The following is a 22,004-nucleotide window of genomic DNA, read 5'->3' as shown; positions in this document are numbered from 1 at the left end:
GGCCGACGAATTAGGTGAATCTGTTCCACCTCAAGCAAATGTTTGTGAAATTAAAAAAATAATTCAAACTAGTCAACATTATGAGGCTGAGGATGTAAAGATGTGTTTGACTCGTATAACGGAGGAGAGAATTAGGCGAGAAGAACTTGAAAAACAAGAACGGCGAGAAGAACTTGAAAAACAAGAACGGCGAGAAGAACTTGAAAGAGAAAGACAAGAACGGCGAGAAGAACTTGAAAGACAAGAACGGCGAGAAGAACTTGAAAGACAAGAGCGGCGAGAAGAACTTGAACGGCAACATCAATTGGAATTGCGTAAACTCGAATTAGAAGCAAATTCTCAAATTCAGCACCAAAACAGACCGGTATCAGGTGAAACAAATCATAAAATACAGATTTTACAAATAACACCAAAATTTAATGAAGGTAAAGATGAAATGTCGTTGTATCTGATAAATTTTGAACGTCGAGCAGAAATTGCACAAATTCCTAAAGATGAATGGGTGCCTTACCTATTGAGCGTAGTACCACCCGACATTTCAAATATGTTGGCGAGAGAGTCCCCTAATGATGCCAATAACTACGACTTTGTAAAAGAATTGATTCTTAAACAATATAAGCTTAATGCAGAGGAACTCAAACAAAATTTTTATCGACATTTTAAATCACCTGAAAAATCTTGGTGAAATTTTGCACAAGAATTAAATTGCTATTTTAGCGAATGGGTTTCTGAAGCAAAAATTACCACTTTCGATGATCTTAAGAGTTTGATGGTTACCGAGCAAATGAAACGTCATGTACCAAATGACATGAGAGATCATTTTCTTGAAGATTGGATGGAATTGAATTCTTATACCAAATTAGCCGGAAAATTGGACGACTATGAAAGTTTAAAAAACAGTTTCAAGGAAAAGTCTGTGTCTTATAATCGAAGTAACCAAGATGATTCTTGGCGATTTCCGAACCAAAGTGATACCAGAACTGAAGAAAAGTTGACTTGGCAGAAAAATAATGTTAAAGAAAATGTTCGCGAAAGAGAATTTGAAAGAAGAAGACAGCTTAGATGCTATGAATGTGGTTCTTATGATCATCTACGCCCTCAATGTCCCAAGGCGAAAACAAATTCTGAAACTGTGGCTTCGCTTCACGTTTCGGAATCAAGGTTTCCTGATAGTATAATGACACCATATACGAGCATTGGCGTGGTAAATGGCGTTGGCATTTCAATACTACGAGACACTGGCGCAACCTTGGATTTAATTCCTAGGAGATTTGTAAAACCTGAAATGTACACGGGTGAATCTGTTTGGATAAAAACTCCAATACAGGAAGAATCATTTTGCTTTCCATTAGCCGAAGTTGAATTAAACTGTAAGTTAGGAAAAGTGGTTACTAAGGCAGCTGTATTAGGTGATTCTCTTGATAAAGGGTATTATTTATTGGGTAACAAAACGGCTGCTCTATTGGAAAATTCGCTTGAAGTCCCAATGATAAGTGCTGTAATGACTCGAAAACAAGAAAATATGAATGAAAGGAGGGAAGTGGAAAATAAAGATAATGTACAGCTCGGTATAGTCTATTCCAATGAACACATCGTTACTTCTGATCAAACGGCGAAAAACGATGACTTACTCACTGAAAAGATTCGTGACTACAATTTTACTGTTTATTTTCCTGTTTATTTTCCCTTACTGTTTTATTTTCCTATATACCGATAAACAAAACAGTTTTATGTCAACCTATATAGATCAGTTTTGACAAAATTTTATGTATGTTTTTTTGCCATTTCCTACTTTTGCAAAGAAAACTCTGTGGAAGGGAGGAGTTAGACTGTAACGTAACAGAGTGACAACTGAGCTAAAAGCATCAATTCCTCGAGAGGTAATGCTAAAATAATGTTGCTTGAGAGACACATACGAGAAGTGATGTTCTTTTTTTTTGTCGTTGAAAAGGAGAGTTTTTTTCTGAGAAGAGATATTTCGTTTGGGTAATATTTTGTGATTTTTCGTGTGAAGGTTTAAATAAATTGTTTGGTACAACTCACGTCTTATTTCTGGTTGTTGTGACACAACAATATATAACCTAAAAGGCTCCCAACTAATCTTTATTGCTTAATTTAAATTCTTCTTAATTTATTCAAAACTAAACATATTTTTCGCACTTAAACTTTAGAATAAAAATCTCAGTGTTATTTTTAACAAATAAACAATACTGAAGTCTAACATCAGACTGAATTTTTTTCTACTGCTTTTTTCATATTTTTGAATAATTGCACCTTTAAAGAGCTAGTAGGAATTTGAAATTTTAAGTGAAAGCATTGAAAGTCAAATGGATGAAGTAGGGAATGCATTTATTGGCGAAAGACTATCATAAGAAATGTAAACAAATGACTTTGAGCTGAACAGACAAAGACACGGATAAACTATTAAAAGTTTTTTTATTTAAAAAAAATTCATTTATTTGCAAAGTAGGCCTACAAACATTTATCTGCTGCAAATTGTGGACTAAATTGGTTAAATTTTTATCACGTTTACAAAAGTGTGTTTTTAATAATTCATATTACTTTTATATATTGATTGTATGTTAAGATATCAAATTTTATTCTTTTCATGTTAACTGCACTTCCAACACAGGGAAAGTATTGCAAATAGATACATTTTTTAAAATATTTTATGCGGTCGTTAAAAATTTCAGGGGGGGAAGATTTAACATAAAAAGCTTCAAGTAGTCTTTTCATGTTATAACTTAATTTAAATTCTTCTTCTTAATTTATTATTCACAATTAGTCGTTTTCTCATACTTAATTATTCAGTTCCTCTTTTTGTATTCTATATTTAGATCTCAAGCATGCATAAGTTAACATTTTATAGTCTTCCTTTAAACAGAACTAGGAGAATCATATTATTCCCTCGACCTATTTAATGGACCAATTGTAATCACTCAGGTTTCCATAAGATTTAACAAAACATCGGGACTTTTTTGCAAGATTTTCCCTAATTTTTATTCTGGAGCACTTTGATTGTGTGCAACTTGGATGATTGCTCTCTAATAAAAATGGATAAATAAAGATTGATGTCTTCTTTCCTTTTCTTTAAACCTGTTTCCATCCCATCTCTAGGCAATGGCTTTACATATTATATAAACTTGAAAATAAAAACTTTAATTTTTCGAATATTTTAAAGATGTACCTGCAATATCAACAACAGGATTCAAAAGAACAGCACCTTTATAAAAGTCCTAAAAAAATTAATTAAAATCAATTTATTTTACAAAATATAAATTACAAAAAATATAAAGACAAAATTACAAAAAAGAAAAAAGAAAAAAAGAGAATGAAGATATATGTAAATGAATATAATCTAAAAAAATAGAATGTACAATTTTATGAAGCATGAGCAGATAAGATAAACTTTTTTTTTTACAAAATAGCACTATTTTAAATATTATATATAAATAAAACATTAATTTGAATACTTTTTCGATTTACAATTATTACATACCTATTATTAAATTCTACCTGGAATAAAAATTTCTTAAAATATTCATCAGAAAATATGTTTGCATTTTCGAAAATATTCATCAGAAAAGGTGACAACTCTAATATTTCAACAAAAAATGATAAACTAGATATTGAAAAAAGTAATTTTTGTTTTCAAATGATAAAGTTGCAATGAAGTTTAAAAACTTAATTTCATTGTAACTTTATTAAAAAAAAATCTCATAACAATGATCAAAGTGAACTTTAATAATATATTATATATATATATATACTAAATAAAAATAAAACAAATAATTTTAATAAAAAGAATAGAAATATAACTTAACATACTGGATACTGCCCCACCAAATGTGCACCAAGAAATCCACCATGTGAGCCACCAATGACAAAACTATTCTTGATTGTAAAATCAGATTGATTTTTTATCCACTCAGCAATTTGCTATATATGAAAGAATTAAAAATATTTCAGCAAAAAAAGGTTAATTTAAGAATGATTTTCAAAATTTTTACAACAATATTTCATAGCATAAAATATTTCAATATATTTGAAGCTAATTTTTACATAAAAAAATAATGGTATTGTGCTTTGTTGTTTCAAGACAAATTGAAGAAGACTCTTTTTGTTAATGAAACAGAAAATAACATTATTTGAAAGGAGAAATAAAAATGAAAAGAAAAACTGACCTGAACTTCTTCAACATCGTGCTTGCCGACATTACCAGGTAAAGAATGGATGCTATTTTCCCCAAATCCCACTGAACCTCGATAATTAACTGTTAAATGAGAATTATTTTTATTTACAATGAACATGAAAACAATACTAAAATATGTAACAAAGCTTCATTAATAAGGTCTTTTCACGCAGTGGGTTAAGGAAAAAAAATTTGCAAAATTCTTAAAAGATGTCACTTGTATATGTTTTATAGTGTTAAACCACATCTTATTTATTTGTAATTTGAAATTTTAAAAAAATATTTTGTGAATGTCAAAGGAAATTATTGTTGCGTAGAGTAAAAAAAAATCATGTTATAGCCATACTATGAGATCAAAAGATCATTACTTTGAGAAACAAAATACTGAGGAACAGAATTCCCCAAAGAAAGAATACTAAAAATATTTAAAAATATTAATTGAAGTGATAACTTTAGACAAACAAATTCCACAAATGACTCACAAGATGGTCTAAATTATATCCCTTGCATTTATTTGAGTTAAACCACAAATTATTTTTTAATAACTAGTAATGTGTCATTGTCAAGCAGGAATTTATCATAAAATAAAATAAACAAAAACACAAAATATCACAGGACAGACTAATTTACTAAATATCACGAGACAGAATTTCTTACTTACAAAATATTTATATGCGAGAATAATTTTAAAAAAAATAAAAATTTAAAGATTAAATTTATTGTAGTTATTGATGTACACAAGACTACAGACATATAGCAAGATAATAGGGAGTTAGCTGCAATTTATAATTCTCTAAGCTTTCGGAATTAAAAGTCTTGTAAGAAATAAGCTATATTGAGTTTAAAAGTACACCAATGAAGAAAACATTATTAAATATAATCAATTTATTTAAAATAACTCTGATTAAAAATAACAGTAAATTGCAATGAGTATAAATTGCCATTGGAAAAATAGGTAATAGCTCAAAAACTCACCTAAACAATTAACATAATTCAACTTCGTAAAAGCTACTATGCCTTTTAAGAAATTCGGAGTATAAGAGGAGTGAGGACCACCTGAAATACATGAAAGTACAATACTGATCAGATTTAATATTATATATTTGAAGTTGAAAAAGTTGTTTGAAAAATATTAATGTGTATAATATACCATGTGGTCTGATGATAGCTGATGATATATTTTGCTTATTAGCAGGTGTAGTTATAATGGCTTCAAAACAGTGCTCAGCTATAGAAGAAAAAAAATTGCTTATTACATAATACAAGGTCCGGCTATTAATTTCCAGGACTGACGTAACTGTAGGAGAACGAAAAGCCGGAAGATGGCGCTAATGATTGCATATTGAAGAATGCTTTCTTGCGCATGTGCAGTGCAATCGGCACCATACTCATGCAAGTGGTTCTCGTAGAAAGGCGCATTAAAACGTAGCTCTTAAATTCCTGTTGTCGAAGTGAAAATGGAGCAAGAATAAACATTAAATGTTGCTTCAAATTGGGCAAGACAGCTGCGGAAACCTACAAATTGTTAAAACAAGTTTACGACGAGGAAGCATTATGTCGCTCAAGAACTTTTTAATGGTTTAAAAGCTTTCGGGACTGCGCGAAAGCGTGGAAAATGATCCACACACAGGTTGGCCGCAGTCGTTACGCACGCCCGAAGCAATTGAAAAAGTTCGCCTCCACACATTGCGCTGCCTGTGAGGCTATTCTTAACCCAACATGGTGTCGTTAAGATGCAGCATCCACCATACTCTCCAGACCTAGCACCCGCAGACTGTTACCTAAGCTGAAAAATTCGCTGAAGGGGACAAGATTTCAAGATGTCGAAGCCATCAAGAAGACTGTAACGTCACTATTAAAGAGCATTCCCGAAAGAGGACTTTAAAACTTCTTTCCGAAATTTGTACAGCCGAGCACAGACGTGCATTACGGCTGATGAGGATTACTTCGAATAATATTAAATGGCTATGCGTTTAATTTTATTTTCTTCTGAATTATTCTATGAGTCCTGGAAATTAATAGCCAGACCTTGTAAATTAAATTTCCACAACAGTTTTATGCATAAAAAAAATTAAAAGCTTCATTACTAGTTTCTTAATGCAAGGAATTGCAAAAGAAAATCACTTTTTTCAACTGTAAATTTCCAACTACACATTGCTATTGCATAATTCCTAGTCACTGTTTTCTATAACTATGCGTGTAAATAGAACATTTAATCAAACATACATACATACAGAGGGATAGAGAGAAAACCCCAAAGGAACAATATAAGACAAGATATCTGCTCAAAGTGGGGGCTTAAAGCCTATCTAGTATCACACTGATAGGTAGCAGCTAATCTGAGAAAATGTTGTTGTTTATGGGTGCCACTCTAAAAAAATTTCAAGACTGAACCTATTTTTTAGTCTATTTATATGATCAGAAATTTATAGATCATTTTAAACGAGAATGATCCATATATATTATATCAATAACTTGATTACTTGTTCTAAAAAGATACATCTATTTTCTTCATTTTCCCTTTTTTTAAGGCAAACAAAACAAAAATAACAGCTAACCTCATATCTTTTTGCAAAAATCTCTATTCATATCTTTACTTATTTTTCACTTATTTTTCAAATTTTGTCCTATTTCTATAAATTCCATTTTTAAAAAAAATAATCCTATATTTTTAATTGATTTGGCAGAAAATACTCATTATCATTTTCTTAAAGAAAACGAAAATATAATTTTTACTTTTAAAACTTAATTAACAATTGCTTCCAATAATTCCCATTATAGCCTCAGCTACATCAGATCCATGAGTCAAAATTGGTTGCAAGAGAATATCTTCTAAGGGAAATTCCAGAATATCGAGGATGTGTTCGGGGGAAGCTGGTTCTAAATTGCTTTTGCAACATGATGGGAAGACTTTGAGCCTAAAATTGAAAGTTAAGAATTTTAAATGGCCACTGGTGAATCAAGAAACTGCCGTTTGATTCGATCAATTACCTATAAATTCTAGAGCACCACCACTTTCTCTGCCCAACCAGTGGAGAACAGGAGGGGTTAACCATAGTTGCCTGTCGCAGCTTTTATTTCCTCAGAGAGAAAATCTCTTGATAGGTAATGAGGTAGTCAGATGTTGCAACCTCAGTGGTACCCCTTTTAGCTAGGCTATCTGCCACTTCATTACCAGGGTCACCAACATAATCTGAGAAGTAAAAGCGGTCTATGCACAATGTTGTGGAGCCTTAACCACCATGACACCTTTAGCAAACAACTGACTGCTGCTGCTAATAATATTTATTTTATGTTCATGTCGGCCAGGAAATAAAGAAAAGAATTCATTTTTGGGGGACAGTGAAGTATATGTCTCCTTAATAATTAGAAATCTCTTAAGTCCCCCTAAACATTTCAGACAAATAAAGAAAAGATTCATTAATTATCATGAATTTATGCTCATAAAAAGTTAAATCAAGAAAGATATTATAATTTTTTAGAAGATGTTTAGCAAATTGAAGAATAATTTTTTTTATATGGGAAATTTAGAGAACTGATTTTTTTGATTTAGTCCCCCTCAAAAATTGAACCCCAGTGACTATTTATTTTGACATGCCACTATTTACAACATCTTGGTTCATGAATTGTAACAATTACCAGTAGAGATTCCAGAGTGGTAGGATGTGAAAATTATTAGGGCCTAATTTTCTTTAACTTTTTATTGATTTAAGAACAATTTGATCATTAGTTTTTGTGTTTGGATTTGAGAATGTACGCTGTTTTATCTGCAAAATACTCTGTTATTTAACTGGTATACACTTTTTTTCTATTAAATCATTTAGCTAACTATTCTCTTTTTTCTGTTTCTGCCCTACAAATTATTATATTCTTATTTATGGAGGTGTTCAGGTTAAAGAAAGATTAATCTATTTCTATTTTTGTTATAGATAATCCACAACAAAGCAATTTTCCTTTTTAAACATTTTTTAAAAAAGAAAAAAATGGTTAATTATATACTTAAGAGATAAAACTGTTAAAATTTTAAGGGTTTATATTATTGCCTAAAATAAGTGGGGCAGTTTTAATCCTACAACCTCTGAAAGGGTTAATGAAAATATATCATCAAAATAATTTTTTGTTCTTTAAACAAAAAATTTTTAAAGCTAATTTAAGAATTATTTCCCATATTTTTTTACCTACTTTTTTCAGCATTTATTTGGACAACTTTCCATTCAATGTCAGGGTGCTTTATGGGTTTATTAGAATCCAGATATTTCCAACTAACAGAAATGTTTTCACCCTTGCTTATTTTGCCAATAACCTAAATAGTAAATTCTTAATTGAATTTATTTGTATAAAACAACAGGATAAATAATAAATCAATACACAAAAAAACATATAAAAATAATTATGATCACAAAGAGAAAGTCAAGAAAATTTATAATCAATAATTAAATTGGAAGAGCATACCAAACAAGGTTCAATATTAGGTGAAGAAAATTCAGCAAGGATGAAATTTTCATTGATGCTGAAAACTGTACTTGTACCAAAAGAGTCTTCTAAAAATAATAAGATTATGAAAATTAACAGAAGTATAAGCAGTAACTTGCTTTTTATGCTTATAAAATTGTTATTTTAAACATATTAATGGAAAATTTAACATATTAAATTAATATAATGATATTGATTGCCAAATATTTAACATCTGCGACAAAACTCTAGCACTAATATCTTTCTGCGAGATACTTTTAATAATAGCAAAACATATACGTTACTAATTTAAAATAACAAAAGCGCTGTGCTTACAGCAACAACAAAAAATTATTATAATTTTTAATTGAAAATGTAAAACCTTTTCATTCTTATATTATGCTTTTGTTGCTTTACGTTGGGGGAAAACTCACTCATTATTTCCTTCTTTGCAATTCGTAAATAATCTTCACAATAAAAATCATGAAATCCGAAAAAAAGATAGACAACAAAATCACGCGAATTGGACTCCTCAAAAATAGATCTCAAATGCATGTTTCGTTTCGAGATAAGGTTGTTGTAATAAATATCGCATAAAAAAATATCGGATTTAAAAACTATGGAGAAATCAATGGCAATAACTGCCAAAATTTCGATAGAATCATAGCCTTAAAAAATAAGTATTCAAATGCACAATTCGAATTTTCCATATTGTTTGAAATATATAAGAATATTTAAAAACCATGTGAAAATTAATATTAGTAACTGCCGAAAATTAAATAAAAAAATTACATCAATTTACGATGCGAATCGGCATAAATTTAGTGCATCAAAAAGTGTTTATCTAAACGTAAGATTTAAAAATTACATGACAATTTCTGTGCAAAAAAAACTACAATTTTTTACTTTTCAAAAGAAAAATCTTTCTGCAAGATCTTTGTAATGTTCTGCGACAATGTCACCCTGATTCTGCCACGGGGAACACATGTATACTGATTTGCCAAGGTTATATGCAATAAGGTATAAGTGCATATATATGTCATAAACAAATATTCATATGTGGTATTAATACCACATATATGATTCAATAGTTTTTTCAATTTTTAGAACCATTAATTAGTACAATAAATTTTTTAAAACCTTATTTACATCAATTTAAAATGTAGAAAAAATAAAATTCTTAGAACAATTACATAAATATCTATTTTAAGTGTGTGACAAAAATCTAAATTAATCATGAAAAAGGAGGTATGCAAGAGATACTAACCCACACCTTCTGGGTGAGAGAGTACTTTTGGCTCTATTCTTTGGATTGTTCCATTATCAGTATCAATACAAAGTATGGACTAGAATACATATGTTTGAATTAAAATATTGACAAAAAGTATTTAAATAAACTGTTGTTAACATAAAATTTGGAGGTAATAAATTAAATGAATGTTTTTATTTTTGTTTAATTTATCTTTAACATTATGCATGTGTAAAAATTAAATATTGAAAAGCTGACAGAGAATCAACAAAGTAAAATTTATTGTTTTTGAAAATTGTTTTTATGAAAATAAATACCAGCAAAAATTAAATAAATAAAGAAAACGTAAAAAACAAGTAAACTATTAAAAACATATAATTTGAGTTTTTTAAATTGGAAATAATAATTAAATATCTATAAAATATTTCAGAAATAGTTTTGCATTTAACATTTTATGTAAATGTGAAAAAAATAAGCATCTTTTCCCATTAATTTTGATTTTAGTACTATAGAATATTTTTGTTAAAATTAATACACATTACAATGTACAATTATAATAATACAATGGTTTTGCATTTAATATTTTATATAAATGCGAAACAAATAAGCATCTTTTCCCATTAACTTTGATTTTAGTACTATGGATTATTTTTGTTAAAATTAATACAATGGTTTTGCATTTAATATTTTATATAAATGCGAAACAAATAAGCATCTTTTCCCATTAACTTTGATTTTAGTACTATAGATTATTTTTGTTAAAATTAATACACGTTACTTAAGTTAAACATTATTGGTGTCAATAATAGCAAGATGTTTTTTTTATGGTTCTTCTGAACAAATAAGTATTTTCATTCTATAAATGTACATAAAACGTTTTCTTTTTATTTCACTACACATAAATTAAAACTAATTAAGTATCATTGGTATCAATAATAATAAAGTGATTTTTCATGTTTTATTTTATTTTATATCCATCGTAGAACAGCTGACCCGATTTCGGGTTTACGACTACTAATGTTCAACTTCGTAGCTTTGTAATTTTGAACCAATCCAGAAGACAAGGAAACTCCTGGATCAGTACCCCCAGAGGTATTGATTTGTTATGGGAACATGGAGGACTTTGTGACTCGACAGATTTAATGTGCATCAGTCACCATTTACTACACGGGGCCACACGGCATTTACTTTCGGCCGGCGGGAATCGAACCCACGAACTCTTAGATATGGGGCCAGTGTCCTACCAACCAGGCTATCCCGGCCTGTTTTTTTTTATGTTTCTCCTAAATGAATTAGCTAGTATCAATTTCCCATGAACTTTGCCTCTCAATATGTTAAAAAATTTTTTCCTTCATTTCAATTACTGCTGATTTTGCATATTATACATCCATCGAATATATTTCAAAAAAATTACTATAAACAAAATAAACACACCATGTGAGATAATTTAAAAAACATTAATTTGATGATGATTTTCCTCATAAGATTTTAGGATTTTTCTTTCTTTTTTGAAAGATGTCACCTTACCATCATTGTGGAAATAATCATTAGTGTAATTACCTTACCATCATTTTGGAAATAATCATTAGTGTATTATTTAATCGTTTTTTCTTCTTTTTAAGATTATTTCCAAAATTTTTTTTTTAAGTTGGGTTTAACAATAAAAAAAAAACGGCTCTTTGTAGCGATTCAGAAAACCGGAAAAATCAGTTATCCGGAATAGCGATGGTCCCGATCGTTCCGGATAATCGGTTCCCTACTGTACTTCTAATGTAAGTAACAAAAATCTATATGATTTGAAAATAAAAACAATGCATTTTAAATATTAAGAAAAGCAATGTATGCAATTTTTATAACCATTAGAATATTTTAGGAGAAGAATTCATGCAAATTTGTTTTTTAACAGACACTTCCAACTGTTATCTAAAGTTTGAAGCAATAGGAAATAAAATCTCAAATTATTAAGATTTACTTAGTAATTGCACTTGTATACAGGTATTATGACAAAAAGAATATATTTTTATTTTAAATATAGGTTTTGTACTCACAAGAAAGCTTCGCCATTGACTAGTTAAAAATAAATTATTTTTAAACCAACATCTTTGAGGCACTGAAGTTACATATAAACCAGGAAAATCTGCAACTGAAAAAAAAAAAAACTTTAAAATTCATTCTAATTATTTTATAAAAATAGAAACTTTAAATTTGGCTGAAAAAGTTGCAATGTAAAACGTGTTAAACACATGTTATTACATATTCAACGCAAGGAATTCTAATGATACAATAAATGGGAGAGCTGAGTGGATAATGTGCATTACACAAATTTTAGTTACCACAGCGATAAAAGTGAATTAAGAATATGTATTTATTTTTTGTCTATTATCTTCTAATCAACAGAATCTGAAAATCCTTAAAATTCATTTAAACTATTTGCGTGATTGCATATGCACTTTTGATGTTATAATATGCAGATACTGTTACTTTTCTACTGTTAGTCATCAACTATTGCCAAATGCACTTGGAAGGTTCGTCCACACCAAAAATATTCAAAGATAGTCAGTACCTTCATTCACCGAGATCTCCGAAAGTTAATGACTTGACCAAATAAATCTATAATGTTTATTATAAAGATCAAACTGTCTTCATCTGAAATTATAGAAAACTCAATTTTTTAAAACACGTCACATCCTTTTTCCATTAAGTTCTTTGTCTAACGTAGACAAAAAAATATCAAGAAGTTTGGATAGAAAGTTATAATCCTGGTGAAAGAAGGGTTCATACTTTGTAAACTATTTCCCGAGTTTGATTGTAAAGTCTATGCTCTTCAGTATGACTTACCATTACTACGACCCTTTCATTAAAGATCGCTGTAGCCCCGTTCGTTGTTCCAAGTATGCAATGTAATTCTAACTCTCATTAAAATGTCTGAGCTGTTCATTCCACTATGGTGACCAAAATTATGTTAAATTTTTTTTCAATTCCCAGATAATCATTCTAAAAACAGGAGTTAGAAATTTCCACACTTTAAAAATTAACATTTTACCTTTGACAAGTCTCAAGAAAACTATTCAAACCTCTGTTTCTTTTATGGATGCAAATCAATGAACATGAGGCATCTAAAATTTTAAGATGAATGAAGAAAGAGTGACTGAGATTCCTAACCTGGGAGGTCTTGGGTGTAATTTAGGGCAAAAGAAAATTCTAAAATATGGATTATTTACCATTATTAAAAATTGAAAGTATATATTGGCCCCATCATTTAGAAATCAGGGTTTCCTATACAATTAAAACCTTTTAAAATTTCTTTTCAAAGGGTTCAATAGTTTTCATGTTTGAAAATTGTATTCTCTCTTTCTGTGAAGTGTTGTAAGAGGTGGTTTATTTTGAAGTTAAAACATGTAGTATTAACTGCATTCTTCTGGATTTTAGTTTTGCTTAGTTCTCTGCAAGTATGTAATTTAGAGAAAATAGCTGCTCCTAACCTTTGTGATGTTACATGCTTAGAGTGGATATTAAAATTTTTAAAGAAAGTGGATTGAAGAAAAACATCAAAATCACAAATGGCTAAATTATTCAAAATTTCAAAAAGCACTTTGTTTGAATAATTAAAAATAGAAGAGCAATTCATGCTATCACTCTTGTGAAGTAAAAATTCAAATCTAGAAAAAGCACTGAATGATTGGCTAAAGTTTAAGTAACATTAAATGATGTTATTTGAAACATTTTAAAGTATTTTTAACCTTTACTAAAACCGCTGTACTAAATGCACTATATTAAAAAATACTTATATTTTATTGAGATAAAATAACTGAATAATAGTCAGTTTTCTAATGTTATTTAAAATGTAGCATGTTTTTGTCAAAATAAGTACAGTATTCATAAAATATAAGTAAATATTTGCACTAATTTTATATATAGAGAGATCTCAGGTTATAACTCTCGCTTTCGTTTGGACAATGAGAGGTCATTATATCGAGCGCCAACTGTAATTTCCGGAGAAAATAATAATTCTAATAGAATAATACAAGTAGTGTATCAATTAAGAACACATGAAGATAATACTGATAGATAAAGCAACACCAATAAAAGCACGGAAAATTGAGAGTTACTATACATAAATATAGAACCACCATCTCTTATATGCTGGATGTCCTCCAATACAGGATGTAATATTTCAACATCAGAATAAAAATTTAAATAGACACCCATGAATTATTATCAAGAGATGCATTTAACTATACGAAACTTGACTTAACAAACATAAAAGTTTTAGAACTTAAGATAAATTATAAATAAAATTTAAGTTATTTAAGTTGCCTCAGTAAATGAAATATACATTCTTACTTCCAGGGCTATCAACAAGGTCTATCACAGTAGAAATTTGTTTACTTTCCCAATCATACTGAAAGAAAAAAAAAATCAGCTGCTTTTTAAAGACTATACATAATATATTTATATTGGACAAAAAACAAAAATTCAAATTATAAATTCTGCATTGAAAACTGCAAACCACTATTAGATTTTCAAAAAAATTCATTTATTGTAATTTGTTTAAAAAATAATTTTATAGTATACATATCAGGAAACATTTTTTTAAGAATTTTCATATTTATTGACATATCTTCAGATTTCAAATTATTTGATTAAACATTTACAGTAGGGGTGCTCAACCTGCGGCCCGCGGGCCAAATGCGGCCCGCCAACCCTCGATGTGCGGCCCGCGGCCGCAATCTGAACAAAATGAAAAAAAATTAAATATTTGTTTTTGAAAAATAATGAAAAAAATTCGGTAATTTAAATTTACACTTTTAAGTTTTTGACGCACCCAATCTCAATCAATGTAGTTTTTCGATGGTTAACGCTACGGATTTCGGCATAGTTTTAAAAATCACAATATTTTTAATACATCATTATTACGATTTACGAATTTTAATTACCACTTTTGACGCTTTTCGTATGTGCCGATTCCAATGACTTTTCGGTAGTTATTGCTACCCATTTTCAAGTAGTTTCTGAAATAGCGATTTTAAAAAGTTATGAAACGCTTTATTTGTGCAAACTTCATGGAAAATCTAAATGACTTTAGATCCTTTCTTCAACAGTTATTGCTGCACATTTACGCCCGGTTTTTAAAACTTCGATATTTTAGCCAGATATTATTACGAATCGCGAGTAAAGAATCGCTCATTTAGCTAACCATTTTTTGACATGGCTTATTTGTAACGATTTTATCGCAAATCAAATTATTTTTCAATCGTTATTTTAGAAATTATTGCTACACATTTCTACAAGGTTTTGAAAGTATCGATATTTTTTATACGCTATTGCGACATTTTAATTTCAAATCTCGCATTTAAATTACATAAAATTTTGATGGACTTTATTTACTCCAATTTCATCTAAAATATTAAAGTATTTTGGTTATTGTTTTAGTAGTTATTACGTTTTCCCCGTGATTTAAAAAGATTATGATATTTTTAATACTTTGCCAGCAAACGAGTTTTGAATCGCGCATTAAAATAATTATTTATTATTTTTTACGTGCTCTGTTTGTGCCGATTTTATCATTTGCGTTGTACCGATTTTAACACGAATTTTTTAAGAGGTTTTTCGAAAGTGTTTTTTCTTCTTTCCCGTTATTGCTGCATTTTTATTTGTGATTTGGAATATACCTGATTTTTTCACACAATATTACAACTCGTGAAATTCGATTCAGTTTTAATTTTTTTTCGTAACTTAAAAAGTAATTACGTATCTTAGCCAAATCAACACATTCCCAGGAAAAAAAACGAGATGTGTTTATATTAAACGCGGTCCGTTTTGCAAAAAAAAAAAAAAAAAAAAATTCAAAACACGGCATAATTTTTTAGTCCCATGAACACGTGCAAGTTTAACAACACACATCGAACCTATTCTTTTTGTTGCCACATGTAATTTAAAAGTCATATATCGTAATTTGTATTTACGCGATCTGAAAATTGCGCATCGCATTTCGTATTAACATTAACGAGATTTTAAAAAAAATCCATCGCGCTTCGTATTTCGGGATTTAAAATCACTTATCGCGATTCGTGTTCTGGCATTTAAAATATCATCCGTTGCTACTTTTCTTGCACGCGTTTTAAAATCCATATATTGCGATTCATATTAATGCATTTTAAAAATCAAGTGTTGTGAGTAGTCCTTTCGCAATTTAAAAGCCACACGATTCGTATTCACGCGATTTGAAAAACAAGCATCGAGTTTATTATTTACGCAATTTAAAAATCACACATGGCAATTCGTATTCAAGCAATTAAAAAATAACACATAGCAATTCGTATTCAAGCAATTAAAAAATAACACATCGCTATTTGTATTTCCTCGATTTAAAAACCCAGAAAGGAAGAACACCATCTTGGACAAATTCCAAAACTGATTATGTTATTTGCTCTAACTTTAATACTACTCACAACAACAGCTTCTGTGGAAAGACTGTTTTCCAGAATGAATTTGGCCTGTTCAAAATTACAGAGTAGTCTTTAAATACAATCATTACATTTTCATTTAATGGCTCAAAAAATATCACATGATCAAGTATATAAAATTATCACAATATTCCAAAATTTTGCAAATTACAGTGTAACCATTAAGAAATTTTTTAAACCATTTTCTATCTTCTTGGAGCATTTTATATCATTTATGATTATATGCTGGGAAATGATTTGTATATCATTAAATTTTAACTGTATAAAAAATTTAATCAAGATAAGTTTCGAAAAGTAATGTAAATTTTATTGATTGTGCATTAATTGTAAATAGTAAGTGTCATGTTAAAAATATATTCGTCATAAAAAGTTGTAAACAAGTATGTTAATAGTTTTTTATTATTAAGGAATATAGTTCCTTAAAATTTAATGTGTTTTCTTTCTTTCTTTTTCTTCCCTCTCTTAGCCTCTTATTATTAATTTAAAATAAAAATGTCTGAAAGATAAAGTACATTCCCTAATAAATGCTAAATCTTATTTTCCACTTAAGGGGTTTTGTTTTAGTTTTAATCATTTTTAACCCTATAAACTTTCTTTAAATCAAAGTATTTAACTTGAATTTATATTAATGACTAGAATATTTATTTATTTGAAATTTAATTCCATAAAAAAAAATTTAACGCTAAAATTTATGTTTAAATGGACTTTTGTATTTTGTAATGTGATAAAAAAAATTTCAATTTTTCCATAGTTTTTTAATTATTTCAATTTATCTAAATTTTTTCCGATAAATTGATTCTGATTTTCGAATTCTGTTTTCCTTCTTAAGTAATCAGTTTTGCATTTTCTAATTTAAAACGTTTTAAAGTATTGTATTTTCTGCAAAGAGATTACCAGGTTAACCGACAAAAGGATTTTAGTGTTATATAAACAATGATATTTATATAACAATCACCACCAACAATTGCTTTCAATATGTCGGTCTAAACACTTAGGTATGCGGCCCTTCATTGGTCAATCTACTGTGCATGTGGCCCTCCACTGAAAAAGGTTGTGCACCCCTAATTTACAGTATATACAATACCTTTACTAATATTGTTTCTGTTACATGTTGTGCGTTTTTTAAAGCATTTTATTAATAGATAAACAAAAAGTTTATGGCTTTCTGCAAAAAAAAATTAAAAAACTACATACATAATAAAAAACATAAATCTGTGTGCACTGGTAGCTAAATTAGTAATATATATACTTTAAAATTTATATAAAATGCAAATTGATGTTATTATGCCAGCAATTATGAAAAACATTGTTTTGAGAAAACACTAAAGATTGCAAGAGCTTACTTCAATCCAAGGCTATAATATGCCTTTGTCAAATAAGAACGCACAGACATAAATGAGAAATTGTTATGAAATTTTTTTTAATGTTATACAGCAAAATATGCCTTATAAGCAAAATACAGGCAAAAAATGTATTAAAAAATTATTTCTTTTAATAAAATCATGATCTGTGTAAGCTTAGTACGTAAGGTGTAAGAAGGAAAACGCTCTAGAAACGCTTTAGGCCATATCTTTTAAATTTATATCTGTAAAAAAATTAAATTTACAACTTTTTTAAATCTGAGGTAGGCAATCAAAATAATTATCCAGAAATAAGGAAAAGATTCATTGCAGAAAATCATTGATTGATTTCTTTCTGGTGTAAGATCTTTATTTAAATCTCATTTGATGAAAAGATGGACTAAAATACTACAATACAAGATACTGTTAAAATCACCTTAATTTGTGCTTCAAAAGAGACGGAGATATTTTGATGAAGAAGGAAGAAAAAGTCTTGTCCGTCTCCTAGAGGAAAGTTATCAAAAATATTTTGGAAAACAAGAATAGTTTTAAGAAAGCACCATTTAAAGATTGTATAAGCTCATTTTAACTCAGTGTTATAATATGCTTTTGTAAAATAAGAATACACAGACATTAATGAGAAATCGTTTTAAACCATTTTTTATGTGACATGGCAAAATCAATAAATTTATCTTATAATCAAAACACAGGCAATAAAATGATTAAAGAATTATTTCTTTAAATAAGATCATGATCTACATAAAATCAGTATATGTACTGGAGTAAGAATAAAAACTCTTTAGAAATGTTTGAGGCTATATCTTAAATATATATTTGTAAAAACAATTATGACTTTTTCAAATCTGAGGTAGACAATCAAAATAATTATCCGGAATTAAGAAACAGGGTCATTGTAGCAAGTCACCGATTGAATTTTTTTTTTTTTTTTTTGGTTTAAGATTTTTCAAAATCTCAGTTAATAGATGGGCTAAAATTCAACTATTTAAGGTGCTGTTAAAAGCTTTCTTCATTTGTGCTTCAAACAAGATGGTGACATTTTGATGGAAAAGGAAGGAAAAGTCTTGTCAGTCTTCGAGAGGAAAGATTTTGAAACGATGTTGGAAAACAACACCTTAAAAATTTAAAGTCAATATCTGTAAAAAGGGTCACCGTTTGAAGAAAACTTGGGCCTACATAAGGCTGTAGAGCCAATGCTGATGATGTAAGTTATTATAAAAAGGTAAAAAACAAAATTTTGCACCAGCAGTGTCACTTTAAGAAGCTGAAAAATGTCTAATTTTGCATAATAACCAAGCATCAGCAAAAAAGGGCTACACAACTATTAAATTCATGTGAAAAAAAACTTATGAACAAATAACAAACTAAGTTCCCTTTAAAGAACCTGCCCTGGTGCTTCCCTTTAAAGAAAGAAACAATAAGAAATAATTATACCTTTTTAAGCTTTGATCCACTGAAATGAGGACCACCAACTTTATTTTCCAAATAAAATAAAGATTTGAAGTCCAAGCTGAATCGGGGGTTTCGGACAGAGACATTACTTTCTCCAGTGATGCAGTCTGAAACCAATTATGCGTAACATTATGCATTAGTTTGTGCTAAGTAATATGTTTTTTATTCTATTGATATTTCATTAAAAAAGATTTCCAAAATTATAATAATATTAAAGTTGAACTTTGATATGTGTGATAAGAGAATTGGGGATAAAATAAATTTTGATTTTTTATTGTTTTGAACTCAAAATATGAAGTTCAAAACAAAAGAGTTGTGCTAATTATTGAATAAATAAAAGTATTAAGTTCATACACAAAGGGATTTCAAATTTGAAAAAAAGCATACCTTATCTAAGATTTAAACAATGTCAGGTCTAAGGAAAAAATAACAAATTTATAAGTCAAGTAAATGAACTGCAATTAAAATTTCAGTTTTTAAAAAAAGGTTAAAAAAAGGCTGGACAGTTACAATTAGAGTTTTATGATTTTCCTAGGGACTTCATAGGAAATCACTGTTTTCTTCAAGAAAATAATCTGAAATCATTGATATGGTACATTTAATTATGATAATAAGAAAAATATATAAGGCATTTCTATTTAATAGATTAAAATTTTGGCAACAAGATTTTTCAAAATTGTGTATTTTTTTTTTTAAATTATTAATTTTATAGTATGAAGTACAATAAGATATCATAAAGCTTGTATAATGGAATGAAAATTTTGTTGTAAACGAAAAATAAATAGTGAGGCGACTCAGTAACCAAGGCTACATACCATTCTTTAAAACTTGCCAAAATAAAGAATGCAAACTTGTTAATATCCATTATTCTATTGGCTTTAACAGTAATTTCCAGAAAAAAACATTTGCATTTAAATTTAATCCATCCCAAATCTATTAATTGTATCTGTAACAGCTTCACTATATCAGTTCAGATAAGCTATAGTGAGCCTTCAAGGGACCGAAATTTCGGTTCACTATATCCGTTACGCAGATAATTTGCCTAATGGTTCCCAAACTCCTCCCTTTTATTGCACATTATTCAAATAAATGACTGAAAAATATTATGTAGTAGCAAAAAATGTGTTATTTTTCATTACTCGTCTTGCTTAAAAAAAAAAATTTGTAATCTTTAGCTGATGAGCAATCCTCAACATCAGTTATGGAAACACTTCCCGATTCTCAGATAATTATTCCTGAATTTCTGTTATTCCGTTTTTTAAACCTGTCTAACCAGCCATTCGAGCACATGAAAGTAGTCTCATAAAAACATTTAGCAAATTCATCCACATTTGTCCAGATACAGGAAAATTGCGGCTTTTTCGAATGGTGAACCACTTCAGTAATGCTTCTTCATCATCCTTGTGATCTGCTTTTCTCAACTTATTCTGACATCTAAATTTTTTTCATGAGCAGAAATTATTAATTGCCTATTTTTCCATATGTTACAAACTTCAGATTTGGATAGTTTATATTCCCTGAAAATATCAAAAAAATGAAGAAAAAAATCAGTCGAAGACAGAAAAAAGTTCATTATATCCAACTTCCTCACTTTTTTGGTTCACTATATCCACAAAAAATGACATTATGCGTGTATAGCAAGGCAAGGGACCGAACATTTGGTTCACTATATCCGGGAGTTCACTATAAACCATGTTCACTATAGCGGGGTTTGACTGTATATTTATTTTTATAATGTTTTACTGATTCAGGACTCAAACTAAGACTTAAGCTTTACAACACATATCTTAAGATTCCTTATAATTATTTATGATAAGATATTATTATATAGGACCTTAATATATATAATTTATATGAAGAAGAAAAAGCTATTTAGGGGATGCTTTTAAACCATATGCTATTTTATGGCTTGTATAAAACATAAACATGAAGAAAAAAAATCTAAATTTTTGATTATTTATTCAAAGAAATTCATTTAAATTTGATTAAAATCCTTTTAACTTCAATTTGAAAATTAGCAGATAATGAGTTTAAAATTTATATGTTTTAATATGATACCATACAAAATAGTACAGTAAGAATCAAAGTTCGAAAAAAAAACCCTGCAATTTAAACTAATGATTCGAAATAAAACTTTTTTTAATTGCAGTTAACTTATTAGTTGTTTGATAATTTAATAAAATATATTAATAAAGACAATTTATGTATACAATTATTATCAGAAATAATCAATTATTATCAATAATTTTTGAATTTTTTTTCCAAAAATTATAATTAATATCAACTACATATCAACCATAATATAATAATATCAACAACAGATACTAAAGTTAAAAATAAAATGCACTGGAAAGATTGATTTAATATGTTAAAAAGAAACATTAACATATTCAGATTCCTGAGGATCACAAATTTGAGAACAATTTTTCTTTCATAATTATGTTTTGTTTGAAAAAGTCATTAACTGCAAATACTAAGTTAAAATGCTAATTGCGGGAACTGTTTCCTTGTAAAATAAATTTCAAAAACATGAATCAACAAGCATTAATTATTCAATTTAAAGGGTGTAAGGCAACTAATCAATTAGAGGAGTAGAAATCAAAAACACATTAACCTTTCCAAATAGAATTTCATGCAATCTCAAGTCGAATTTAAATTGATCAATTGAAGAATAAGATAATAAACCAAATAAAGAGAATTAAAATGTCTTTGATAATGAATAGACATAAAATTATTAATGTTAAAAAGGAAAGTTCATAGAAGACAAACTTACCTATTTCTTTAGTTTGACGATTATAAACGTAAATAGCTGAGCTAAAATATGGAAATAAAAA

General features: G+C 28.5%; 1 protein-coding gene across 3 annotated transcripts in view; it reads right to left on the bottom strand.

The window, feature by feature from the left end:
- The window catches only part of LOC107447634 (acylamino-acid-releasing enzyme), a 46,763-nt gene that overhangs the window by 8,908 nt on the left and 15,851 nt on the right, over positions 1-22,004 (bottom strand). For all 3 annotated transcript variants that reach the window (XM_087151786.1, XM_087151785.1, XM_087151787.1), the window contains 12 exons: positions 21,944-21,984; positions 19,153-19,277; positions 14,238-14,295; positions 11,942-12,036; positions 9,912-9,990; positions 8,645-8,733; positions 8,375-8,495; positions 5,343-5,420; positions 5,168-5,248; positions 4,185-4,273; positions 3,829-3,939; positions 3,188-3,236 (listed from right to left, as the gene is read on the bottom strand). In XM_087151786.1, the coding sequence (XP_087007912.1) occupies positions 3,188-3,236; positions 3,829-3,939; positions 4,185-4,273; positions 5,168-5,248; positions 5,343-5,420; positions 8,375-8,495; positions 8,645-8,733; positions 9,912-9,990; positions 11,942-12,036; positions 14,238-14,295; positions 19,153-19,277; positions 21,944-21,984 (1,016 nt within the window). The remainder of the gene's footprint in view (positions 1-3,187; positions 3,237-3,828; positions 3,940-4,184; positions 4,274-5,167; positions 5,249-5,342; positions 5,421-8,374; positions 8,496-8,644; positions 8,734-9,911; positions 9,991-11,941; positions 12,037-14,237; positions 14,296-19,152; positions 19,278-21,943; positions 21,985-22,004) is intronic.

This window comes from Parasteatoda tepidariorum, chromosome 9, assembly GCF_982258835.1.
Source record: "Parasteatoda tepidariorum strain Cologne lab strain chromosome 9, Ptep-v5.0, whole genome shotgun sequence".
NCBI classification, from domain to species: domain Eukaryota; kingdom Metazoa; phylum Arthropoda; class Arachnida; order Araneae; family Theridiidae; genus Parasteatoda; species Parasteatoda tepidariorum.
Note: the sequence above shows the minus strand (reverse complement) of the source record. Positions and strands in the feature narration are given on the sequence as shown.